A 27,715-nucleotide genomic window follows, 5' to 3' on the forward strand; every position below is an offset into this window, starting at 1 on the left:
CACACCATCTCTGCCAGGCAGGCACCAGCACAGATACTAGCACCTCGGTGGGAGTTAGCATATCGGCTAGTGCCCCGGGGCACAGCAGTGAGGGCACTTCACAGTCTCTGGAGGAGCTGGCAGAGACAGAGAGTGCCCACGGCGCCAGCAGTTGGAGGACTGTAGGGGCCCAAGCACATGCTCAATCGGTGCCTGATGATGTGCCTCTGGAGTCGTCTGCAACACAGCAAACACAGGAAATGTGGCCGGGTGTGCAAGAGCATCTGGGGGAGATACATGAGGCTATGCTTGGCTTGGTCTCCGTGGTGGAGGAGTCTACGCGCACCATCGCCAACACAATGAGCCTCATGTCTGAGCGCCATGCGTCCTCCATGGACAGAGCGGCAACTCTAGTGGAGAGGCTCCTCCAGGAGACCAATCAGGGCTTCTTGGGGATGCGCTCTGACCAGCAAGCCCTCACATCGGCATTGACCTCAGCTGGCCAGTGCCAGTGTGGCAGATGGTGTGGGCAGCAAGTTTCCCAGCTGGGTGTCCATCTATCCACGGTGAGCAGGGAGGTCCGAAGCGACCTCACATCGGCGCAGCAGCTGCCTGTCGTCTCTGCGGGCACCTTTCAGGGCGCTCAAGATGAGGACGGCAGCTCCTCCGCCCCTCTCCCAATGGCCATAGCATCCAATGAGGCTGCGAAAACTGGGGAGATGCCAGCTGTGGAACTGGCAGGTCCCTCCCAGGCGGGGCCAGCACAGGCTCCACAGGCCAGAGGACGACCACCAAGGTCATCGAGGCCAACAGGACAGCAGAGTGAGCAGGCTGTCTCAGATGACACTCCCAGCGAGGGGTCATCACCCAAAAACGTAAACATTAGGCACCTTAGGCACACCACGTGTTTATCACTGGTGCTTTTGTGTTGGCCCGAAATGAGGTCTTTATGATTTGATTTGAATTGGAACACCCTTGTCATTTTGTTTCATTAAGCTTCTTTGGTTGCAATATTAAATTCAGGCATGTCACCATGGCTGAGGGTGCCTCTTTTCTTCCGCAGGTGAATGGTTTCCAATAATGTAATGAGTGTTTTGTGGGACATTCAGCTTTATTAACAAGGCTCTTAGTTACTGTTCCTAACCTGGAAGATTTGGAACATAGGTATCGCGTATGGAGCCTACAGTCCAGTCTTGTCCAGGAGGTCCATCTGTGGTGTGTTAGCTGAAGGTTCATTGGATTAAAGCCTCCCGGGTGTCCCTGACTCCCTGCAGTGTACCCGGGTCAGTGTCTACCCCCTCAGCATTTCCCTGTGCATGCTCATCCTCGGACTCACTGCTGGACTCATCGTGTGCAGCTGCAGCCACTGCGTCAACGTCTTCATCTTCCAATTCATCCCCCCTTTCCAGTGCAAGATTGTGGAGAGCGCAGATGCAACCACTATCACTGAGACACAATCTGGGGGGTGCTGGAGTGCACCCCCCGAGCAGTCCAGGCATTGGAAGTGCACCTTGAGAAGACCAATGGTTCTCTCCACAACTGCCCTTGTGGAGGCATGGCTCTTATTGTACCAATGCTCAGCTTCTGTTCTTGGATGGTGGCGAGGTGTCATGAGCCACCTTCGCAGGAGATAGCCCTCGTCACCCAGCAGCCATCCATCAAGCCAGGCTGGGGCACTGAACAGCCCCGGCGCCTGGGAGTGTCTGAGGATGTAGGCGTCGTTGGAGTTGCCTGGGTACCTTGCACAGACTTATAGAATCAGCATCCTGTGATCACACACTATCTGCACGTTCATGGAGTGGAAGCCCTTCCTGTTGACGAAGGCACCGGGCTCACCCGCTGGCATCTTGATGGCCACATGCGTGCAGTCTATTGCATCCTGGACGCGGGGGAAGCCAGCAATGGCCACGAAGCCTCTGGCTCGCTGTGTCTGGCTTGCCTGGTCCCAATGGAAGTGGATGAAGGTCAGTGCACGCCCGAACAGAGCATCTGTGACCTGCTTGACACAAGTGTTGGCAGCTGACTGGGAGACACCGCAAAGATCACCCACCGAGCCCTGGAAGGAGCTGGAGGCATAGAAGTTGAGGGCAGCTGTGACCTTTAGAGCCATTGGCATGGGGTGTCCACCTACACAGTTAGCGGAGATCTCAGGGCCAATCATCTGACAGATATAGTTGACTGTGTCCCTTGAGAGATTGCCTCCTTCGGCACTGCATCTCAGACATATTGAGGTAGCTGCTTCGCTGCCTGTATACCCTGGCAGAAGGATAGTGGCGTCTTCTGCGGCCCCTTCTGCCTTGGACTATCTCTTGGCCCTGCGCCCCTTATGCCTGTGCCTGTCCTTCCAAAGGTGGTTCCCCTGGAGGCTGAATGTGCACTCCTGGCCTCCTCCCCCTTCTAGCCCTCCCTCCCTCCTCAGAGGAGGTGCCTCCAGTGGAGAGTTCAGCTCCCATTCCCACGCTATGGGAAGGCTCCCAGAAACCTGCAGGCCCAAAAAAGATTCCTCTCTGCAGAGTGCTGACCTGGGGCTTGTGAGCCCAGACCAAGCAGCTGGTATGTGTTTTGAAATATTGCAGGTCACACAGGCAAGTTTCAAAAACTTTGAAAAATCAATACTTGAGAGAGCACACTCACGACCCCAGTGAGACCTCTTATCCCGACTGTGGATGAGGTTTATGCAAATGTGTCCTACCCGCCTGCCCATGCACCGACCCGAAGATTGCATAGGCGCTGAAAAATCGGCATCGACTGATAAGTCAAGGGCCTTATGTGGCCTGTTAATTAGTGGTGGGGGTGCAACGGATATCATTGCACGCCTGCCCAACGAAATATCGCGTGGCACGCGATGACATCGGGACGCTTGCCCGACATCAACATGTGTCATTTTACAAGCAGACCCCACACTCCACTGGGAAAATTCGGCCCCAGATATATTATGCCACTACATAACTCTTATCTACCTTGTTATTGTTCCATCAAATAATTCAATAAGGTTGGTGAAACATGTCTTTTGTGTGGCCTTCTACCATTTTACCAATTTGTACAGTCCTTTATTAATAGTTTTCATTCCCTCACTAAAATCTTTTAACTATTTAACAGTTTCTTGCTTTCATCTATGCAGGTTTTAGCCATTTAACCTATTAACTTACTCTGAGATTGGAATATCTAGGGCTGTTTTTACCTCTCTCTGTCCAGCAAAAACTGGGTGGGAGCAGAGTTAACATCATAGCAGTGGATTTACCATCACCATATTCCCTTCAGTGTTTTCATAGGCAACTGAGGGCTGCAGTCTGAGACAAGTGGAGCCTTGAGCTATGTAAATTGGGGCCTTCTGATGCATTGGATGACTGGAGAGGTTTGAATGGCCTGCTGGGCAGACAGAATCAGATTATTGGATTGAGTTTTTTTTTTCTTTCTAATCCTGCCTTTGTTGCTTTAGTTTTTCGAGTCTTCGCTATTTCATTAGATTTGATGAATCAGTTTGATTGCCTTTCCCCTGCAATACGTTTTGTGTTCCATCATTGTTTTTTCCATGCTGCCAATCCAATAGCTCCTGTGGTTGTTACATTTTGTCCCTTTTACCCACAATATTATGCAATTTCAGTTTCTCTCTGATGGTAAATGCCAACTAAAGGGAAGTATGCAGCTAACTTTCCTGTAACATGGAATGTGGTTCCATTGTGGTGAGGGAAAATGTTACAATTTAAGAAGAAAAACAAAAATAACTGAGATGATTAAAAGTTGAGGCTGATAAAGTGGACAGAAAGGAGACATGGAAAGCTTGAGTGAAATAAGGCTTTCCTCAGTGTAAGATTCTGGGAATCAGGGACCACAGATACCTAAACAGGCAGTCGGCTATTTTAAGTTAGTTTTAATGTAGTTTATTAAGTTTACTAAGAAGCAACAATTTAGATATGATGCATCAACTGATTAGAGAGATAAAGTATACAACCCGTGACAGTTGATAAAAACAAAAAGCTAAAAGCTACTGCGGATACTGGAAATCCAAAACAAAAACAGAATTACCTGGAAAAACTCAGCAGGTCTGGCAGCATCGGTGGAGAAGAAAACAGTTGACGTTTCGAGTCCTCATGACCCTTCGGCAGAACTGAAGTATAGTTAGGAGAGAGGTGAAATATAAGCTGGTCTAAGGTGGGGCGCGGGGGGAGAGAGAAGTTGAGGGTGGGGTGGTTGTAGGGATAAGCAAGCAGTGATAGGAGCAGATAATCAAAAGATGTCACAGACAAAAGGATCAAAGAGGTGTTGAAGGTGGTGATATTATCTAAGAAAAGTGCTAATTAAGAATGGATGGCAGGATACTCAAGGTACAGCTTTAGTGGGGGTGGGGTGGAAAGACTAACAAAGTTTTAGTTTTAGATTTAAAAATAATGGAAATAGGTGGGAAAAGAAGAATCTATATAAATTATTGAAAAAAAAGGGGAGGGGGAAGAAACGGGGTGGGGATGGGGGGAGGGGGAGTTTAAGATCTAAAGTTGTTGAATTCAATATTCAGCCCGGAAGGCTGTAAAGTGCCTAGTCGGAAGATGAGGTGCTGTTCCTCCAGTTTGCGTTGGGCTTCACTGGAACAATGCAGCAAGCCAAGGACAGACATGTGGGCAAGAGAGCAGGGTGGAGTGTTAAAATGGCAAGCGACAGGGAGGTTTGGGTCTTTCTTGCGGACAGACCGCAGGTGTTCTGTAAAGCGGTCGCCCAGTTTGCGTTTGGTCTCTCCAATGTAGAGGAGACCGCATTGGGAGCAACTAATGCAGTAGACTAAGTTAGGGGAAATGCAAGTGAAATGCTGCTTCACTTGAAAGGAGTGTTTGGGCCCTTGGACGGTGAGGAGAGAGGAAGTGAAGGGGTAGGTGTTGCATCTTCTGCGTGGGCATGGGGAGGTGCCATAGGTGGGGGTTGAGGAGTAGGGGGTGATGGAGGAGTGGACCAGGGTGTCCCGCAGGGAACGATCCCTACGGAATGCCGCTGGGGAGGTGAAGGGAAGATGTGTTTGGTGGTGGCATCATGCTGCAGTAGGCGGAAATGGCGGAGGATGATCCTTTGAATGCGGAGGCTGGTGGGGTGATAAGAGAGGACAAGGGGGACCCTATCATGTTTCTGGGAGGGAGGAGAAGGCGTGAGGGCGGATGCGCGGGATATGGTCCGGACACGGTTGAGGGCCCTGTCAACAACCGTGGGTGGAAAACCTCGGTTAAGGAAGAAGGAGGACATGTCAGAGGAGCTGTTTTTGAAGGTAGCGTCATCAGAACAGATGCGACGGAGGCGAAGGAACTGAGAGAATGGGATGGAGTCCTTACAGGAAGCAGGGTGTGAGGAGCTGTAGTCGAGGTAGCTGTGGGAGTCGGTAGGCTTGTAATGGATATTGGTGGACAGTCTATCATCAGAAATTGAGACAGAGAGGTCAAGGAAGGGAAGAGAAGTGTCAGAGATGGACCATGTGAAAATGATGGAGGGGTGGAGATTGGAAGCAAAATTAATAAATTTTTCCAGGTCCCGACGAGAGCATGAAGCAGCACCGAAGTAATCATCGATGTACCAGAGAAAGAGTTGTGGGAGGGGGCCGGAGTAGGACTGGAACAAGGAATGTTCCACATACCCCATAAAGAGACAGGCATAGCTGGGGCCCATGCGGGTACCCATAGCCACACCTTTTATTTGGAGGAAGTGAGAGGAGTTAAAGGAGAAATTGTTCAGTGTGAGAACAAGTTCAGCCAGACGGAGGAGAGTAGTGGTGGATGGGGATTGTACGGGCCTCTGTTCAAGGAAGAAGGTAAGGGCCCTCAGACCATCCTGGTGGGGGATGGAGGTGTAGAGGGATTGGACATCCATGGTGAAGAGGAAGCGGTTGGGGCCAGGGACCTGGAAATTGTTGATGTGACGTAAGGTGTCAGAGGAATCACGGACGTAGGTGGGAAGGGACTGGACAAGCGGAGAGAGAAGGGAGTCAAGATAACGAGAAATGAGTTCCATGGAGCAGGAACAGGCTGACACGATCGGTCTGCCAGGACAGTTCTGTTTGTGGATTTTGGGTAGGAGGTAGAAGCGGGCCGTCCGAGGTTGGGCGACTATCAAGTTGGAAGCTGTGGGAGGAAGATCTCCAGAGGAGATGAGGTCAGTGACAGTCCTGGAAACAATGGCTTGATGTTCTGTGGTGGGGTCATGGTCCAGGGACAGGTAGGAGGAAGTGTCTGTGAGTTGACGCTCAGCCTCCGCGAGGTAGAGGTCAGTGCGCCAGACAACAACAGCGGGTTTGATGACAATGTTGGGGCTGGACCTGAGAGAACGGAGTGCAGTAAGTTCAGAGAGAGACAGATTAGAATGGGTGAGAGGAGCAGAGAAATTGAAACGGCTAATGTCACGCCGACAGTTCTCGATGAAAATATCAAGAGAAGGTAAGAATCCAGAGGGAGGGGTCCAGGTGGAGGGAGAATATTGGAGGTGGGTAAAACGATCCGTTGAACGGGGAGAGGACTCCTGCCCAAAGAAGTGAGCACGGAGACGAAGACGGCGGAAGAAGAGTTCAGCATCATGCCGAGCCCGAAATTCATTGAGGTGAGGGCATAAGGGTATGAAATTAAGTCCTTTGCTGAGCACTGAATGTTCAGCATCAGAGAGGGGAAGGTCAGGGGGTATAGTGAATACGCGGCTGGGGCTGGGATTGGAAGATGGGGTGGGGACGGAGGGACAAGCAGGGGTGGAGGGTCCCAGATGGGTGTTGGTGTCAATGAGTTGTTGGAGCTTGCTTTCCTTAGCACTTGAGAGAAAGAGAAAAAGTTTATTGTTGAGGCAACGGATGAGGCGAAGAATAAAATGAAACTGGGGGCACGCGCAGCTTTGAAAAAGGGTGCGGCGGTGCTGCTGGAGGGAGAGGTCGAGTTGTTCACATGGCAGCGCATGGCACTGAGTGTGGATCTCAGAATGCGACGGGAACAGCAGTCCGAGAAACGTTTTATGTCCCAGAGATACCTGTAATCCTGGGTGGGTTCGAAACAAGAGGGATGGAATTTCAGTTGAAATCCACGTGGGGTGAGTCGGAGACGGAGACAGTCACTGAGAAAGGAAATATGGCTGTGAAAGCAGGTTTTAGTAAACACCTTGTCAAACACCAGTAGAGAAATGGAAAGCAATGAAGGTGAACAGGGCAGGAGAGACAGGCGGAAATCCTGTCGGAGAACAGAGCAGTACTTCTTCAGGGAGGGCATTTCTTGAAGAGAGGTGGCAGTCAATTAAACACAGAGACAAAAACAAAAAGCTAAAAGCTACTGAGGATGCTGGAAATCCAAAACAAAAACAGAATTACCTGGAAAAACTCAGCAGGTCTGGCAGCATCGGTGGAGAAGAAAACAGTTGACGTTTCGAGTCCTCATGACCCTTCGGCAGAACTGAAGTATAGTTAGGAGAGAGGTGAAATATAAGCTGGTCTAAGGTGGGGCGCGGGGGGAGAGAGAAGTTGAGGGTGGGTGGTTGTAGGGATAAGCAAGCAGTGATAGGAGCAGATAATCAAAAGATGTCACAGACAAAAGGATCAAAGAGGCGTTGAAGGTGGTGATATTATCTAAGAAAAGTGCTAATTAAGAATGGATGGCAGGATACTCAAGGTACAGCTTTAGTGGGGGTGGGGTGGAAAGACTAACAAAGTTTTAGTTTTAGATTTAAAAATAATGGAAATAGGTGGGAAAAGAAGAATCTATATAAATTATTGAAATAAAAAATGGGAGGGGGAAGAAACGGGGTGGGGATGGGGGGAGGGGGAGTTTAAGATCTAAAGTTGTTGAATTCAATATTCAGCCCGGAAGGCTGTAAAGTGCCTAATCGGAAGATGAGGTGCTGTTCCTCCAGTTTGCGTTGGGCTTCACTGGAACAATGCAGCAAGCCAAGGACAGACATGTGGGCAAGAGAGCAGGGTGGAGTGTTAAAATGGCAAGCGACAGGGAGGTTTGGGTCTTTCTTGCGGACAGACCGCAGGTGTTCTGCAAAGCGGTCGCCCAGTTTCCATTATTTTTAAATCTAAAACTAAAACTTTGTTAGTCTTTCCACCCCACTCCCACTAGAGCTGTACCTTGAGTATCCTGCCATCCATTCTTAATTAGCACTTTTCTTAGATAATATCACCACCTTCAACACCTCTTTGATCCTTTTGTCTGTGACATCTTTTGATTATCTGCTCCTATCACTGCTTGCTTATCCCTACAACCACCCCACCCTCAACTTCTCTCTCCCCCCGCCCCCCACCTTAGACCAGCTTATATTTCACCTCTCTCCTAACTATACTTCAGTTCTGCCGAAGGGTCATGAGGACTCGAAACGTCAACTGTTTTCTTCTCCACCGATGCTGCCAGACCTGCTGAGTTTTTCCAGGTAATTCTGTTTTTGTTCCGTGACAGTTGAGAGTGGTTTACTGATCCCAGAAGACAAACACTTGGCACAGGCTTGTTTATCTCAGTAGCTTGTGATAACAGCATTCTGCTCTCTAGTCAAAGTGTTAGAGTGTTCTTTCCTTGGCCTTCCTCCTCCTCATCATCCATCTGAAGAAGGCAGCTGCCTGACGAACACTGCAGCCTCACCAGTATACGACCCGGCCCCTGCGCCTGAGCGCTTGTTAATATACCCCTTTTCTAGGGGCTGACCCAGTGTCATTCATCTATCTAACTATTCTGACCAATGGACACAGGACAGGTACCCAAATTGCCAGGGTAGTTACCACCTCCCCTGCTTGTCATCCTGCTTGAGGTCAGTTTTTTTAGTTTACATTATGCTGAGGGTCATATCCTGGTCCCCTTTCTGAACAATTGGATAGATAAGGGGATGCACAAGACGCCATCTTACCAGCTTAGGAATGTTAACATGGCAGCCCACACTAAGACTGTTTATAGGTCAAAGTGTTTAGAATTCCTCTTTCCAAAGAGAGAATCAATACTGTTTAGAAAATCCTATAAAGGTTCTACATTATGCAGAAAGTACCTGTTTATTCGTGACCCCAATTTCTTACATCAGTGCTGTGGAATGGAATATTTTACCATTTCAGGCATCCAGGGTAGAAATTGGTATAGATTGTGCTTGCTTTTCTGGCATTAAATGAGTGCAAGGCATACCAATTTAGCAGCAGGATGGCCTGCACCCAATTTGAGCAGGTGTTGGACCACTCCTATTTTGTAGGGCCCCTATTTTTAGGCCTAATTCTTGTTGAAGGATCTCATCCAGAAATTAGTCACCTGCCTTTCTCAGGATTCTTCAGCAGCCTCCAGGTGTGATTTCTGGACCAATCAACCACTGGAGTGACCACAGACAAGAGCAATTCTGTCCCCCCCGCTCCCCCCCTCCCCGCCCCATCATCCACACATGCCCTTTGGTAGAGAGGCCACTGGATAATTATCTCTCTGCCTCTGATCTCACTCTGACCCATCTTACTTGCTACCAGGTAAACGGGGACGTGACCTATTGGTCGGGTTTGGCAGGATTTTGGGAAAGAACCTCCACCACCTGTTGGGGGGCAGAACCCTGGTTGTTTTTGATTAGTTCAAGACTAAAGACAGCTCTCCTCCCACCCTGCTCTCACTCTGACTGAGACTTGACTTCTGATGTTTCTGTGGACCCAACATACGCAATTCCATGGCATAACCCTATCAGTTACACGACATTTCACTGAGATATATTTGCATCCTTTTTTATGGGAACATATAAACATAATCCAGCTGCTATATTTGTTTTATACAGATTTTACAAAGAAAACAGAGAATTTATCAGTAGATCTCTTACAACAGCAGAAGCAGTCCTGTTTATTTGAAAATGAATCACAGAGGATGAGAGGAAGTAGTTGTTGAAAAGCTGTTACATCTTTTGAGGAAGAATAAGCGCTTTGGTAAAAGGAACTAAATGATTAAAACTTCTGTGTGACCAATTAAAGAGTGAACCAGTGTTTAAAAAGAGTGTTTATAAGTTCACATCATATATTTAGATTTCCCCATAGTGAAATTATATTATGTTATCTATTCTCAAGGACAATTTCCTGTTGTAAAATAGCCAGAAGTACACATTAACTCTGTTTTTGTTTTGTTTTGGAATTCCAGCATCCGCAGTAGCTTTTAGCTAAACGTTAACTGATTTCTTCTCCGCCGATGCTGCCAGACTTGCTGAGTTTTTCCAGGTAATTCTGTTTTTGTTTTGTTAACAGGGAACGTTTGTAATTAAAGGGAGATTGCATTGTTTGTTTGAGTGGGAAGTAGTTGAATGAAGAATTAGGGAAGATGAAGAGTAGTCATCTTATGTAAATATTGAGCCAATTTTTGCAGGAAGACCATAAGATTTGTGCCTCTATATCTTAGACCATAAGACATAGGAACAGAAATTAGGCCATTCGGCCCATCGAGTCTGCTCCGCCATTCAGTCATGGCTGATAAGTTTCTCAACCCCATTCTCCCACCTTCTCCCCGTAACCTTTGGATCCCCTTACCAATCAAGAACCTATCCATCTCGGTCTTAAATACACTCAATGACCTGGCCTCCACAGCCTTCTGTGGCAATGAATTTCATAGATTCACCACTCTCTGGCTAAAGAAGTTTCTCCTCATCTCTGTTCTAAAAGGTCTTCCCTTTACTCTGAGGCTGTGCCCTCGGGTCCTAGTCTCTCCTACTAATGGGAAACATCTTCCCTACGTCCACTCTATCCTGGCCTTTCAGTATTCTGTAAGTTTCAATCAGACTCCCCCCTCATCCTTCTAAATTCCATCGAGAATAGACCCAGAGTCCTCAAACATTCCTCATATGTTAAGCCTTTCATTCCTGGGATCATTCTTGTGAACCTCCTCTGGACCCTCTCCAGGGCCAGCACAGCCTTCCTGAGATACGGGGCCCAAAATTGCTCAGGAATATTTACTTTTTTTATTTTTTAAGGAAGGGTTGACAATGAATTGTTAGTGTTCACTGTCATTACCCCTCTGAAACTTTATACAACTTCAGGATGTTAGGCATGTACAGATTAGCAGAAATGCTGAAATTGCAGTCTGTCACTCAATGCTCTGACACATGCTGCTCTTTAATCCCCTCCCTTCTCACTGTCCAAGGACCCAGACTCTCCTTCCAGGAACGGTCATTTACATGTACACCTTTCAATTTAGTATACTGTATTAGCACTGCTCACACTGCGATCTCCTCTACATTGAGGAGGGCAAATGCAGATTGGATGACTGCATAAAAGAACACCTTGATTCAGTCTACAAGTGTAGCCCCAAGCTTCTGGCATCTTGTCATTTTAATTCTCTACCTTGCTCCCAATCTGATCTCTCTGTCTTTGGTATCCTGCGGTGTTCCAATGAAGCTCAATGTAAGCTTCAGGGGGAGCTGAATTAGGCATTTTATAGCCCTCTAGATTCAACAGTAAGTTCAGCAATTTCAGAACATCTTCCCTCCTTTTGTTTCCTTTCTCTTTGCTGGCTTTGTTTATATCTCTCTTTTTATTCTCTTTGTTTTACTTTCGGACAGTGGATGTTCAGGATTCTGTCATTCACGCCTCCTTGAGATGCACCTTTTGTTTCTTTACTTGTCCCATTACCACTCCCCTTGACCTTTCACCATGAACCCTTTTGACGTTTCTCCTGCCTTCCACCCCAATACAGTTCTTCCTTTTTGTTCTTATTCCCACATTCCCCTTTTCATTTAAAACCTATTGAACCTATTATCTACCTTTTCTCAGTTCTGATGAAAGGGCATCGCCCTGAAATGTTAAATTGGAATTCCATCGTCCCAATCCAAATGATGTCATCTTACAAAATGTTCACAAAGTAAAGGTCTGCCAAAGGGTATCAATACCACTTTTAGAAAAACGTGCGAGGCCTGCATGGTCTTAACTGGTTATTATACATTGTTAGTCTTTAAGGCTTTAACTGCACTGTCACCATTGGTCAATAGCATTCCAGCAGCCATGCCACAGTCATAGGGTTAGCACTGAGTAGCAGCACTAGAACAGGTAAAGACACATGAAAGAAGGGTGAATAGTTAACTTTTGTATGGAAAACTGGATTGTTCAAAAGATAGAGTTGGTTTGGATGTTTGTTTTCTGGTGGATTTAATTTCAGCATTGAGGACGCTGTGATGATCACTAATAGAAAGAAGGTAAGGTGTGGGAATGTTCATTTAATTTTTAAAATTTGTTCTTCCATTTAAAAAAATTATTTACAGGATGTGGGCATCGCTGGCAAAGCCAGTATTTATTGGCCATCCTAAAGTGCCCTTGAGAAGGTGGTGGCAAGCTGCTTTCCTGAACCGCTGCCGTCCATGTGGTGTAGGTACACCCACAGTGTTGTTAGGGAGGGAGTTCCAGGATTTTGACCCAGCGACAATGAAGGAACAGCAATATATTTCCAAGTCAGGTTGGTGAATGGCTTGGAGGGGAACTTCCAGGTGGTGGTGTTCCCATGAATCTGCTGCCTTTGTCCTTCTAGGTGGGAGCGGTTGTGGGTTTGGAAGGTGCTGCCTAAGGAACCTTGATGAGTTTCGGCAGTGCATCTTGTAGATGGTACACACTGCTGCCACTATGCGTCAATGGTGGAGGGGGTGAATGTTTGTGGATGGTGTGCCAATCAAGCGGGCTGCTTTGTCCTGGATGGTGTCAAGCTTCTTGAATATTGTTGGAGCTGCACTCATCCAGACAAGTGGAGAGTATTCTATCACACTCCTGACTTGTGCCTTGTGGGTGGTGGATAGTCTTTGGGGAGTCAGGAGGTGAGTTATTCACGGTAGGATTCCTAGCCTCTGACCTGCTCTTGTAGCCGTTGATACGGCTAGTCCAGTTCAGCTTGGTAACCCCGAGGATGTTGATAGTGGGGGATTCAGCAATGGTAATGCCATTGAATGTCAAGGGGAGTTGGTCTCTCTTGTTGGAGATGGTCATTGCCTGGCACTTGTGTAGCGTGAATGTTACTTGCCATTTGTCAGCCCATGGAATGTAGGTGTTGCTAACAAGGCCAGCATTGTTACAAACGGTCCTCAGGCGAGGTCCCCCAATTTGCTATGACCCCAGCTGAGATACCTCAAATTGTTATGCTCCCGGGTGGGGAGGGATGAACTGGCTCCCCTTCTTTATTCAAACCTCTCAGCTGGTCGCAACAAGGTTAATTTAAAAAGGATCCTTTCCCTCATGGACACCTTTCCCCAGTCCAAGGGCAGAATTTTACGTCTGTGGCCGGGCGCGTGCCCGGCACGATCGGATATAAACTCGCACGCGATGATGTCGGCTGATGTCATTGTGCACTCATGCGATATTTTGGTCGGTGGGCACGGGCGAGAGTCGGCAGCACGCCCGTTGACAATTAAGAGGTCTATTAAGGCCATAAAGGTAGTAATTAACCTGGATTTTTCACTGCCTGTCTAACGTTATGGTTGGTGGGTGGGCGAATCGGCCAGATGGCCTTTAGATTTTTCAGGAAATCTCATCCAAGGGCGGGATGAGATTTTTTGATATTAATTTTTTTTTAAATGTTTGGGCAGAATTTTTATCATCAATATGTTTAGGTGAGTGATTCTTGTGGGTGGAAATTTTTTCGGAATTTCATAATGTTTATTTTTGGTTTTAAAATTCTTCAGCTCCCTGAGCGTCGCAACGTCATCGCGAACTCGCGCGATATTTTGGACAGCGGGCCCGCACGATTGTCAGCAGCGCACCTGCCGACAGTTAAGAGGCCTATTAAGGCCATTCATTTATTAGTTAAGAGAGATATTTCACTGCCTGTCCAACGTTGGTGGGTGGGCGAATCAGCCAGGCGGCCTTTGCATTTTTGAGGAAACCTCATCCGCGGGATGACGTTTCCGCTAGGAATTTTTTTTAAATTAAGATGTTTTGAAAGAATTCTCATGCTCTATATGTTCACGTGAGAGAATCTGATGTGAGGACATTTTTTTCAGAATTTCAAACTCCTTATTTTTGTACTTAAAATTCTTCAGCTCTCCGAGGCAGCTCTCTGCCTTCAGGCAGCTTTCATTGCACGCTCCCCAGCGCCTGCACTGACTTCAGTGCTCACCCTCTTCCCGTCCCCCCACCCTGGCAGCACTGAGCCTTTCAGCATGTGTTTAATGGCCAATCAGCAGGAAATTGCGATCAGCTCCTGGGCTCGCCCACCAGGCCTGCCCGACAACCCAAAAATTCTGCCCATAGAGTTAGATAATTTATATAGAGCACCTGATATATTAGACTCTACTCAGGACACTTAATGCTATAGGGAAATAGTTCTGTAAGTTGCTGGCATGAAAGCATCCCAGTTGATTTTGAAACAGCAGTGTCTAATCAATGCCATGGACATGCCGTAACTCATTTTCTTTCCGTACTAATTTTCAGCTTTCCTTGCTGATATTTAGTTCCATGGAAGACAGCATGCCTTCCTGTACTTCAGCCAAATAGCCAATGTATAAATACCAGTATGCAAGTATTAGCAGCAAGTTGCTCTAGGTTGTTGCACGGTACAATCATCACAGTGGAGTGCAATCCTACTCTCGCCCAATGACCACCCAAATTAATTTCCAGGAGAGGTCCCTAAATAGCAAGCAGATGTAGGAACCCTGGCTGATATTATCCTGCCTAACTCCAGAGCTTTATGGACCTCCAACATCCCAGGTTTATGCCTAGAGTATGTCAAATTATCCGTTCTCAGCCATGAAAGTGGGAGAGGTACTAGAACTGGACCTTGGTTATGGAGGGGATATCAGCTAATGTTCCCAATCCTGACTGGTACCCAGTGATGCCCTGTTGAAAATGTGTGTGCGTGGATGTTGTGTGATCAGACTCAGTTATGAATGGTCACAGTCAAGAAACCTATAAGCACTCATAATCAAGTTTCATAGATAGATAAAGGCCACTCTGGAAAGTTACTGAATATCATCTGTTGCTTTAGTACTACATCCCAGGAGGGAGGAGAGGAGAGGAGAGAATACACAACTGAATAAAAAGTCTAATCTGTTCAGTAGAAAGTTTAATAAGGTGGAACTTACAACTCTTTATTTTACTTTTCAGCTTTTCATTATATCCTTTTTATCAATTCCACTGGCATCACGGCAGATTGGTCACATGGAGCTGGAATCCGTCATTGCTCCTATCTACCAGCACTGGGATGATGAATTGGCTCAGTATCACATATGTGAGCAATGCCCTCCTGGTACCCACAGGAAGACTCACTGCAATGCAGGAAAGAGAACAGAATGTGCACCTTGTCCTGACTCGCACTATACAGAATTCTGGAACGACCTGGATGAATGCCAGTATTGCAATGTGTTTTGCAAAGAGTATCAGTACATTAAACATGAATGCAACAGCACTCACAACCGTGTCTGTGAATGTGTCGAAGGCCACTACTTTGAATTTGAATTTTGTCTAAAACACTATAAATGCCCACCAGGATTTGGCGTGAAGAAGCTTGGTAAGCAACATTAATATTTGGACTTATGCTCTGTGAAATATTCAATTCCTTAGCCTTTTTTCACAGGTTAAAATGTATTTTAACACCAATCTTCCCTTTAAGATTGTTGCCACATATGCTATTTGGGGTAAGCATAGTTTGAATCGCACAAGTCTCCCTGACTGCCATTAAAGTTACACTGTGATCCCAGAGCAAATAGTGTGACTCAGAAGGGATGAGCTGTCCTTTGTAAGTTAGTTTTTATCTCCCCTCCCCCAGCTCCATGGCACTGCCACCTCCAGCCACCCAACCAAAACAAAAACACACATTAGAAATGATTTGCCAACACTTTTTCTAACAGTGAAATCTTAACTGAATAGACCCACACACAAGCGGAAGAAGATGGACAGAAGACATGAAGGCTGACCCCCAGTTCTCTGACTCTTCTCTGGTTGTAGACAGTGAGGAGCAGGCCTCTTTCCTGGAGGAAGGGAGGAAGAGGTTAGCCACCCAAACAAAACAGGCTTGACTGGAATTTGCGGAAGCTGTCAGTGGCAGAGGTATGGTGCCCAGGACCTGGACTCAACGCCCAAAAAAAGGTTAATTGACCTCATTAGGTCAGGAAAGGTGAGTGGCATACCACTTTCACTCTCTGACTTCCTTAGCATCCTCCTGCACAGCACTACTCTGACTGACACACCTTGTAGTTCCATATGCCTTTTTCTCCAAGCACCCCCTCAAATCTCCACCTGAACAAGGAACATTCACACTCACCCATTGTCTTCTCACACCTGCCCTCAGAGTCACCCTCCACAACTGTTCTCATTCCAAACTCTCCACACATTCCACTTCCCACACACATAACTCAGCTTTCTTTCACTGCAGGAGAAAAGAGCACATAACACCAAGGAGAGACAGAGAACCAAGGGTAGACCTGCAGCCCTTTCCAGCCTGACTGCATTGGAGGAGGATGCCCTTGGAATTGGCAGTGTGGCACACACACTGGACATCGGTGATGGAGAGATGGGGTGACCCAGAGACCTGGTGACAGCATTAGATGATGCACTTGGCACTTAATAGCTGCTCAAGTCAAATTAATGTCACCACTGACTGAGATGTCATGATATTCATTATGCTGAGTTTGGACCCTTTCTCAATATCAGCACTAAATCATGTCTTTTAGCCCCCATAGGTTCCTCAAGGATGATGGAGGAATTGATGGGGGAACAAACCTCAGAAGAGGCCAAGCACTCTGAGGATCCACTATTACATGACTCCTGCGTGTCCTCCACCAGTGCAGACACACACAGATTTATGGGTCCTGCATTACAGCTGGATAGGTTGTCACATGGTGAGGAGTACATCACATGTGAACAGGAGCAGAAGCCGGAGACAGGGACAGCAATGGAGTGTCCCCATCGGAGAACACAGGACCCTCCAAGCTCTGTTCAACTGGATGTAGATCCGATGTCAAGTAGGAGAAGGGAAGTTATGGAGCAGCAATGGGAAATGTGTGTGCCTCTGTCGGCCTTTCCAGAGGTAGTGCACACTAATGGAGAGAGATTAGAGGAGTCCATCTCTAGCATCAATGCCGTGATGTCTCAAGCATTTGCGCTGAAATCCACCTCGATGGAAAGAATGGCCACCTGTATGGAGAATCAGATTTGGCAGGCCACTGAGTGTATACTGATCCAGACTAATGGCCTGTACACTCTGGCTGCCTTCTCACACAGGATGGAGCAAAGCCTCACCTTGTTGACTCAATTTCACTGAAGTGCAGCCAAGTGCTCTCCAGTTCTTGGCTATCAGGCAAGTGCAGGTGGATCGTGAAAGGAAGATGGAGAAAGGGCACAAGGTAATGAGGACTCTTCTTAAGGGGGCTCCCACTTCTCATTGCTTGCCCCCTGCCCCCCCAGATGGAGCCACACATGTTGCCTCCTGCCCTGATGAGCATGTCTGCCCCTGCACGGGTGCAGCTGGGACATTCCCAAAACCCAGGGGACATTCTCCACAGGTATGTAATGTCGGAGAGGAGCGGATTGAGCAGCCTGCCTCAAGCTCAGCTGAAACCACAGTGGTTGTACTGTGTAGGAGTAAGGGGAAATAGAAGAGGAAGGTGGAATCTCGCCACCCAAATCTCTGCTGGATTGGCAGGACCATTTTTGGGCCTGGAACCTGACTGTCTGAATGGTGTGCTCTTTATCAGAGAAAACCAATTGAAAGGTCACCTGCAGCAACCAATTAGAGAAGGCGGGCAGGATTACTGTCAAAGAAATGATTTCTAATTAAAGGGACCACAGGCTGAGTAAAATAAGCTCACCAGCAATTGGATTCTTGAGGAAACAGCAACCACAGGAATGGAGAGGTGACCTAGGAAGGCTGCTCCCTACGTCTCTCACTCCTAGCTGGGTGCCTGCTGTGAGAGCTGAGGGGCTGCAATGAGGTGAGCTCTCCTAAGGGCGGGAGGAAGAGAACAAGCCCTCCAACTAAGCAGGCATGAATGGAAGTGACGGAGGAAGCCATCAGCCTGAGTATAGGCCCTCCAACCTGGAGACAGTGCAATAAGAGGATCCAAGACATCAGGAGGGCAGGAAAGGTGATGGGGCTAACATTTTCAGGTTTCAGTGGGGCCTCTCCAGTGCCAGGCACCTTGACAGCCACTGGCACTGCATGCCAACCTGCTCCACTGGTAAAGAGGCCTTGTTCAGGAGGCCGCGGATGTCAGCAGTGGCCTGTCATGAAAGCCTGAGCCTCCTGAGGCACTGGTGTTCAGGCAAGTCGAGAGAGTTGATTCTCTGCCTGTACGCCCTGTCTTCCCTGTCTTATGAGTTTCACTTCCCCTATCTTGATCTCGGTGTCCATCCCATCTGCTCTTCACCCTCAGCAACTTCCATGCTATGGTGAAAGCTGGCAAGAGGAAAGTGGAGCTAAAGGTGAGTGAACTGCTAGACAGGTGAAGTGTGTTAGAAGAAGTTGGCAATCACCTATCAAGCAATGAAAGCACTCTCTGAGAAAGAATTGCTTTGAACAGCAGCCTCCCACCTGCCCATGGCTGCAGCTCTTTGGTGTAACTGATGAAAGCCTTCCCAGCTTGTCAGTTTCACTGAAGAAGCTCTTTCCATCGTGTGCACACTTCGGTGACTCTGGCGAGCTGTTGTAGGTCAGGAACAGGTACCATGCCTGGAAAATCTAGGATTTAGGGCTAAAGCAATTGCTAATTGGCTTCTTAGCAACCTCAACAACTCCTCAATTACTTACCCAACAGATCCAATACAGTTCCCTGCTCACTTTTAATGCCACCCCAGGTTACACCAGAAGAAGATAGGATCATTTGGGATCCTAGCCCAATGCCAATTTCCAGAACTTTCCTACATTGCTTTCGCCCATACCAGTCTCCAACAGCCTGAGAAAATTCCCTTAATAATTGCACAAAATAGCTGCAGGAGTTTTACTCTTGTTTAAGGTTTGCCATTCTCTTGCATTTTGTGTTACCTAATGTCAATCAAAATTTTACGTGATTGGAATGATGAACATTTCCTGCCAGTCCGAATGTTGTAATAGATGGGCTAATTCATATAACTAGATACAACTGAAAAAAATAGAATTAGCAATGTTGTAAATCTGAAGTAACACCCGAAAATATTAGAAATGCACATCAGGCCAGTCAGCAACTGTAAAGAGAAACAGCAGCTTATTTCAGGTATAACCCTCTGCCAGAACCGAAAACTGGAAGAAAAGCAAGTATTTTAGTACAGCTGAGAAAGAAAAAAGAAACAAACTCTCCTGCTATAAAGAGTAAGTTAATGAGTTGATCCGAAGACCTTATAGAAAATTGTTATAAAATGCAAAAGATCATGGAGTGTGCAAATAGCTGGCATAGTGAAAAGACAAGGCACAGGTGTAGGACAAAGAAAAAGCCCCTTCCTTGACATAATATTAATCTTGACATTCAACCAACATGCCTTTGGGAACTAGGAAAATGTCAATGGGAGAGATGCTTGTTTGTCAGTATTTTAACATTAAACTTGCTGAACTTGCCGTGCCAAGAGGTGAAAACAAATGCTATCGAGAGAAACAACTGAGATAATACAGGCCAGGGAGAGACACTAGCATTTTAGTTTATGAAGACTAGGCCTTGGATTGAGATAAGGTGAAGCACAGTGTTCCAACAACATATTTTTCTGGAAAATTGAGTAAAAGCAGCTTCACATAATAGAAAATTGCAGGAGAAAGTGAATAAAAAATGGGCAGCTTTCTGGGCAGATTCAAGCCATGGTTTAAACAAAGCCCGCAGAACATAATTGGGTATTGTGCTTTTAAAAAGAAGCTACATGGGGTGATGTGACCTATCAATATAGTAAACGAATCCCATCCCCTGAAAAAGGCATAAAATGTTGAACACTTCAGAAATCTTTACCACAGGAGTGCAGCCAGTGCTACAATCGAAGGATTGAGTTCTCAAGGAGAGAGCCCAACTGATAATCGGGATAAGAGTCTACAGCCATGGAGTGATTGTATGACCAGAGTTAGATATTGGTGAAGTATTACTTGCTGCCAGTAAAGTATACATTTGAGCATTCTGATGTTAGTCATTTGCTGGGAACAGTAACAAAGTAGCTTCTTTTTTTATTATTATTTTCTTTTCTGTTCTCTTCTCAACCTGTTAAATCTGTAATCATCTTCTTTCACCATTTTAATTTTCCTGTAATCATTTCAAATCATTTTAAATCTGTAATGATGGAAACAAATAACGTAACACCATTAAGCATAACAACCTTTAGGTGAGCCATCAATTTGTTCTCTTATAATTCACAGACCAAAAGAACAAGAAGGAAATGAGCATTTTATAAACGATGGAAATTCTTACAGAGGTTCACATAAAGGAAAAGACAATGAAATGGGGAAAACTGAAAAGAAACAAAATAAAGAGAGAGAATGGAAGAGAGAAGGAAACACCATACAGGGGGTGGGAAATGGAAACAGAGGATGGTAGAAACATGTGGCCAGTCTCAAAACAGACCACACTTCCAGAACTGCATTTCGATGAAGATTGTTCACATGGAATACCTACCCACCTCCTCACTACTTTTTACATCATTAATCCAATTGGCAATTAACTTATTCTAAGCTAAAAATATTATTTCCTGTGTGAACCTCCATTGCATTGAAATGAAGATTCATTGCTTTGCATTTTACTCACTTTTCTCCAACTGAGCCTCCCTCCATCCTACTTCATCCCACCCTATCAGAAAATTCTTCTATTCCCTTCCCCCTCATGTAGTTATCTAGCTTCCCTTTAAAAGCTTCCATGTTATTTACATCAGCCACTTCCTGTGGTAGCGAGTTCTACATTCTAACCATTCCCTGGGTAAAAAAATTCTACGGAATTGCTTATTAGATTTATTAAGTGATGAGAAACATTATCAGTATTACTTGATGCTACAGATTATTTACATTGCTGTATTAAGCACTGTAGACTTAAGACAGTCAGTTATGCAAAAGATTGTGGTTTTTGTCTATATATTTATGACTTCCCCTTGTCTCTTCAGGAACTCTATATATCAATACAGAGTGCATGAAGTGTCCAAAGGGCTTCTTCTCAATTAACAGGTCTGCCAACCAACCCTGTCAAAAGCACACAAATTGCACTGCACTGGGCTTGAAACTGGTTCTCCAAGGAGATGCATTTCAAGATAATGTGTGCCAGCCATGTCAAAACAGAGATGATTCAAGCTTAGAGTGTTCAGACCCACCAGTAAAGAAAGGTAAATATTTGTCTCCATAGGTGTATATAAAATAGCACTTAATAAAATTTTAACTTCTGGAAAGTTTCATGATTTGAAATGTTGACAACTTTGTTTAAGTCTTCATTTATTTTAGAAGAAGCTTATTAAAGATGGCACTCTTAATTACAATTGAAAATATTAAATAACAAGTTAAGATATTCACTTAATTTAAAACCAACTAGTCCAACATAAGATATGTGGCACAGCCAACAAAATTTAATTTTAAGTGAAGAAATTTGCTAGTCTACTATGGTGCAAAATACTTACAGGGCATGCAGTCTGTGACTGCAAATTTTGATTTTCTAACAGAAAAGATTGGAAATTTACATTTGTGCTAGGGTGAGTCTCCAAACAGGACATGCAAGTTTTGCTTTATTTAAAAAAAAACAATAGTCCAGAAAGGCTCATAAAGTCATTAGCCCAGTTTTTAACATGCTACACGATCCATCACATAATTCTTGAATAATTGTCCATCTAATTGAGCTCCTCCGTGGGGACAACATTAATTTCTCCCCCCTCTTTCTGGCTGAAAATGGTGCACAGAAGGGATTAAACTCAATGGCTGGGGTTTTCCATGCCTGCTGGCATCGGGCATGTTCACACCCGACGCCAGCAGGCATGTCAGCAGACAATATGGTGAGAAGGCCAAATCGGTTTCACGATGTTGTGAAACCAGTTTACGATCATCCGCACCGCCCACTGATGGCGGGCCGCGTTTCCCGCCATTGGATGTCAGGAACCTCATTGTAATACATCTACATATCATTTCAAGCCCAGCCCGCCGGAATAGTCCCCCCCCACGCTGGATTGTCTGTGCCACTCTGATGTGTTTCACAACAACAACATAAAAGACGTGCACTTGGCAGGCTGCACTTTGAGGGGTCTTTGGAGGTGAGTGCACAGCAATGTTGCGGAGCGCTTGCCCAGGATGCCAGTTGGGCTTTAAGGCTGTGGCGCATTGGGGGGAGGGGAGTGGCGCAAGGGCTGCCCTGTGGTTTAGGCGTGTGGGGGGTGGGGGCAAGGCTGCCCTGCAGTTGAGGCATGTTGAGGGGGTGGGACAAGGGCTGCCCTGCAATTGAAGGTAGCGCACAAGCACATGAGGGGTGGTTGTGGGGTGGGTGAGGGAAGCATTAGGGAAACCTTGTACAAAGTGACCATTCCTCTGCAGCCACGTTGATATGATTGGAGTCGGTCCTCTAGTTTATCTGCCCACTCAAGCAACGCAGAGGCATCAAAGTGCCACCAAGTGCTCCAGAGCAGTTCACCCCTCGGGCACAGACTGCAAACTAATGAGCATTTTTGTGGACTGCAAAACAGTTGGATGACTGGACGCGTTGTACAATCTCCTTGCTAAAGCTGGCCATGGGGCAGTCACTGCTGGAGACGCTCACAGCCCTTTGTAATGTCAGCATCCCGGTTTAGAACAGTATCCCCCATGGTTCAAGGTAACAGTGTAGCCTTGCAGTGTGGGTTAGGAGAATGACTGTGCCTGAGCTGAGAGCACAGCATGCAGTCCAATGGGCAAAGCTGCTGCCAATTGGTCAGGTGGAGTGGGGCAGAGATGGGTGGGGTTTCCAGCTGCCATGCAGTGCACTAAACTCTGGCCATCCAAGTGGTGGCCAACACTCTCCAGGATGCGTTAAGGAGCCTTCACACTTAACCAAGACAGGTTCTTAGTACACCCAAGCTAACTCACGCGCCTCTCTCTTTCATCCTGCAGGAGGAGTACATCAGGTTTATGGAGCCTGGTGACCTAGTTGTATGACTCGTGGCTTACAGAGAGTGAAGATGACAGAGATGAGATTGGCTGAGGCTCCTGGCTGCGCAGGGGCAGGAGCAGCAACCTCAGGAAGAAGCAGTGGTTGGGGCTCTTGCACATGCCACTAAAGAGCCACAATGGGGAGAGGAGCTGGCTGAGGATGAGATGGAAGAGTTGGTGGTCTCCTCCGATGAGGAGGATGCTGACGGGGATGAGAGTGAGGAGGTCCTCAAAGGCGACGATGCCGTGGATGAGACCCATGTACTGGCCAGATGAGGCAGGCATGCTTTGTAGGCCCTCATAGCTGCTAGATTTGTGGAGAGTGATGATGACATGCAATGAGGAAACACCATAGATCCTTACACTGCATCTATGAATGTTTGACTCCAGTCTGACTTATGGCAGTGCACATGCCCTCTGTGATAATGCTCTGGTCATGAAGACTCCCTAACAGTCACTCGATTGCAGGAGGATGATGACGACATGCAGTGAGGACACTCCATAGATCTTCACATAGTCCCTGAGAATGTCTGACTCCTGTCTGTTCAAGGGTAGCTCGCTTGCGCCCCGTGATCAGGGTCATATCATAGAGACACAATCATGAAACTTTAAAAGCATCTGATCCTTTGTCTGCCTTCAGCATCTGACCCCTTCAGGAGCACAATGTCACTGGTCACAGATGTTGAAGAGATGGGAACCAGCCCTACCTTAAAAGTGCTGAGAGCACATAGAGAGAATGATTGAAGTCTGTGATGCCTGCCTAGGACATTCTGGCAGCAATGACAAGCACCATCGAGGTGCAGGCATCATTAATGTGTCCAGTGAGTGTGAAGCCAAAACAACACTTTAGTCTGAAGGTTACACACTGCACAGGAAAGAGACCTGGACTCAGACACCTGCCTTTAACTTGTGCAGAAAGGTTTCACATCTGAGTGATACGAACACTGCTCATCAGAACAAGGAGCCATAGGCAGGGAGACATTCTAGGAAGTTTATTAACAATAGTGAACAGAACATACAAATGATTAACACCCATGCCCAGGCTGTGAAACTACATCCTCTTAACTTTCCTAACCCAGCCACTACATCTTGGTGCTTCCCTGTCATCCACAACAGAGGTGGAGTCGACCTTAGCGGGCATCCTCTGGGGGGCTGAGACCTGGAGGGCCCCGGCCTGCTTTCAGACTCCTGCTCTGTAGCAGTGGTACTCTCCTCAGCCTGTGAAAGTGGAGCTGCTGAAGTCACAGAAAGAGGGGATTTTGATGAGCTGGACACTCCTGGAGTCACCTGGATGGATGGCCCTGGGGGGTACACCTGCTGATCCTCCTCCCTATGGGTGCCCGAGGGCCCATGGCTGACTCTTTGAGGAGAAGAGGAAGCTGGAGTGATGTCAAGCTGCCCTGCACCCCTCTTGTGTTGACACTGTTGGAAGCCAATTATGGTGTCAGCGATGGAGTTAAGCCCATGCTGCAGGGCAGGAGCCATGTCCTGGACCAAGGTCTCCATGGCGGCTGCCCTCCTACCAGTGTTGACCGCGGTGCATTGGCATGCTGGCACTATCACTTCAGACTGAAGGAGGACAGACTCCTCCATCGTGCCTTGCAACCTGACGAGTGCAGCAGACATCCCTTCCTGATGTTCCCGAGCTTGCCTTTGCAGCTCCAGAAGCTGAGATATGACCGAGTTCAAAAGCTCATCATCTGACTTGGACTCAGCAAATTTCTGGCCTCCGGCAGTCCTCCGAGTGCCGGATACCTGGGAAATCCCTGCTGCCACTCACTGCGTATCAGACAGTGCGATGTTCTCACCAGATTATGATCCCGAGGTTACTCTAAAGCTTGATCCCACCGTGCTGGTGGAGGGTGTGGGTGAAGCTGTGATGGGATTTCAAGAAGGGTCGTTCCAGATTCCTTTTCAGAGGTTTCTTCAAGGCTTGACTGGAGGCCCTGGGTCGTGAACTCTGTTGGCTGTTTCCCAGATGTGCCTGCGAAAGCAAGGGGAGATAATTAGTGCATGGCAGTGGCCTGTGAAACAGGACACATCACTCACAGCATGGTTGTCTGATGGATGTTGCACCGCTGGATCCCCACTTGGTAGAGCAGTGCCGACCTCGCTGTCAGCACAGGAATGGTCCAGATCCTCGCCAGCAGCTGGATGGCTCTATTTTCAAAGTCCGTGAGGCATCAGGCATTCCTCCACCGGCCTACGACTACCCCCTCTTGTTGTGTGCCAGTTTGTCCAGCGTGAATAGAGATGGAGAAAGTGTAAGCTGGACGCCTGCCAGGCCAGATGTTAAGAAGGGTCATACGGACTCGAAACGTTGGCTCTGTTTCTCTCTCCACAGATGTTGCTAGAGCTGCTGAGTTTTTCCAGCATTTTCTGTTTTTGTTTCAGATGTTAAGAATGCCTGGCATCTGTGGGTGGTGAGTGGTCCCATGGATGGGATGAGGACAAGGAAGCTGTGTGTGAGAGTGAATGGTGATGTCCCTTGAACCAGCAGCGAATGAGGGCCCTGTGGATGTGATGGGTATGTGAGTGTGTGAGTTGAGAGTGATGAGAAGAGTGACTTACCCTGGCTGTACGGAGATCATTCATCCTCTTGCGGCACTGGGTGACTGTCCTATTTTGATGATGATTGGTGCTGACCAAGCCAGATTAGTGATTTTGCTGTCTATCCTGCAGCCAGAGCGGGGGTAGAGGACATCACAGCGAGCCTCCACTGTGTCCAAAAGGCACACGAGGAACATGTCATTGAACCTGGGGGCTGCAGTCTTTTTGCTTTTTAGGGCTATGTCTTCTTTGAAGCAGTCCTGGGCTGGGAGCACTGAGATGTGTGTGCACGCCTGGACTTTAACTATGGTGCCCAGCATGCTGATGCGGTGAGGTGATGGCACGGCAGTTGAATGAGAGCCCGCCCACCATGGAAACAGTGTGTTTCCCCGGAATGGATAACTAATGCGACGGGTTTGGGACGATACTGCGTGAAAAGCCGTCATTATGGCAGGTGGTACCTGCTCACTTAGTACCCAATGAGTTAACTTACTAATCACAGTCACTTCATTCCCATCTGATGAAATTTTCTCCTCGCCAAAGTGATCGATGCTTCCTGCCATTGGCCTTTCTAGGGAGTGTAACTGTAATATAAAAGTCTTGGTTCGACAATGTCATTGTTGACACAATGTTGTTTTAATGAGAACTCAGAGATGGATTTTTTATTCCTTCTTAATCTAATGTCAGCTGAAGATGCATAGCTGGAATGACAAAGTTGCGAGCACATCTTTATGGGGTAAAAATTTCAAATATGAAATTGATTGACAACATAATTCTTGATAAGTTTTCTTATTCTCTTTAGAAATTGCACTCTGTGACCGTGCAGTCTTTAAATTTGTCGCTCGTCAGAAACTGACTTCTAAGCAGCTGAAAATACTCTTGGAGAATTTACCTGGGAAGAAAATCAACACACAGCATTTGGAACGGGCTGAGGGGACAAATGCAGGCCAGGTTCAAACCTTCCATCTTCTGAAACAATGGAAAATTGAAAACCTCCAGTTGGATACTGTGAAAGGCCTTGTGCATGGCCTGAAAGAGGCCAACATTCGGAATGTTTACAAAAAGCTGTTGGGCAGGCTTCGAATAAACAGAAGTGCTGTGAATGTATTAGCGTAGGAGGGAAGAAACAGTGTGTGACAGGACAGCATCAAATTTGGCATGATTGTTTGCTGAGAGTGACACAGTGCGGCATTTAAACTATTATGAAAAACATACTGTTTCGATGACATAGTGTATGTAAAGTATGTGTCAGGGTTAAAACTGAATTCTGATTGCCTGAAAACTGGTGTCAGACCCCTAATCTACACAAATATGCAGCAAATCCCTGAACCGCTACTTGATCTTATTCACATGAAGTTGATAATCTTATATTTACTGTTGATTTATAACAGCTAATAGGTAGATTGTCTGCAAAAAAAATGTAATTTAAAACATTTAGATGTGATTCATTTTTGTTGATATTGTGCCGATCGAAACAAAAAAGAAAAAAATTAATCATCAAGCAAAATAAACTGCCAATCCCTGTGGGAATACCCTGAAATATAGTTGCTATGAAAACTGAGCAGACGCACATTGTCATGAAACAAATTTGCTGGTTTGTTTACAAAAGTATCAAAGATGTATTGGCAGTTTTGTCTGCCAGCCCAGCTGACACATTTTCAGAACAAAAACAAAAACAGAAATACCTGGAAAAACTCAGCAGGTCTGGCAGCATCAGTGGAGAAGAGCATTTTCAGATTGCATTGAGAAATTTCCTGACCTTGATGAATAAATACCAATTTAAACATTTTCTGCCATTGCAGCATCTGATCTAGGGACGTTGTCATTGAACCTGTCAAACTTGACAATTAGGCAATTAGTTCCCACTTCACATGCTTTCCTGTAAATAGGTTGCTATCTGCAACAAAGGTACATCCAAAGAGGCAGGGGCAGCTAAATTTATTTATTAACAAAGTGCCTGTAACCCATTAGCATTAATGAACATGAAAGTGTATGTTTGGCTGCGTTTTAGTACATCAAGAGCCAAAGCTCAATGTTGTATTATAGCCACACAACTTCCAATGTCATTGATCCATAAGAAGTAGCTATCTTCAGAAACATAGCTAGCTAATTAGTGTTCAAAGGGATTTTTTCACTGGATCACTTTCTAGTTTTACAATAATATTAGTATGTGTTAAAAGCTGAACATATTGTGCATCAAATTGCAATTTTCAAACTCGGTTCATTAGTCATAGCAGCAAAATCCA

General features: G+C 46.4%; 1 protein-coding gene across 1 annotated transcript; it reads left to right on the top strand.

Moving 5' to 3' along the window:
- Positions 1-14,991: 14,991 nt before the first annotated feature.
- LOC144679316 (tumor necrosis factor receptor superfamily member 11B-like) lies at positions 14,992-27,250 on the top strand. The gene is made up of 3 exons (XM_078539691.1): positions 14,992-15,395; positions 20,924-21,139; positions 26,272-27,250. The coding sequence occupies exons 1-3, from the start codon at positions 15,047-15,049 to the stop codon at positions 26,583-26,585; spliced, it is 879 nt and encodes a 292-aa protein (XP_078395817.1). The 5' UTR covers positions 14,992-15,046; the 3' UTR covers positions 26,586-27,250.
- The last annotated feature ends 465 nt before the right edge of the window (positions 27,251-27,715 follow it).

This window comes from Cetorhinus maximus, chromosome 4, assembly GCF_964194155.1.
Source record: "Cetorhinus maximus chromosome 4, sCetMax3.hap1.1, whole genome shotgun sequence".
Taxonomy (NCBI): domain Eukaryota; kingdom Metazoa; phylum Chordata; class Chondrichthyes; order Lamniformes; family Cetorhinidae; genus Cetorhinus; species Cetorhinus maximus.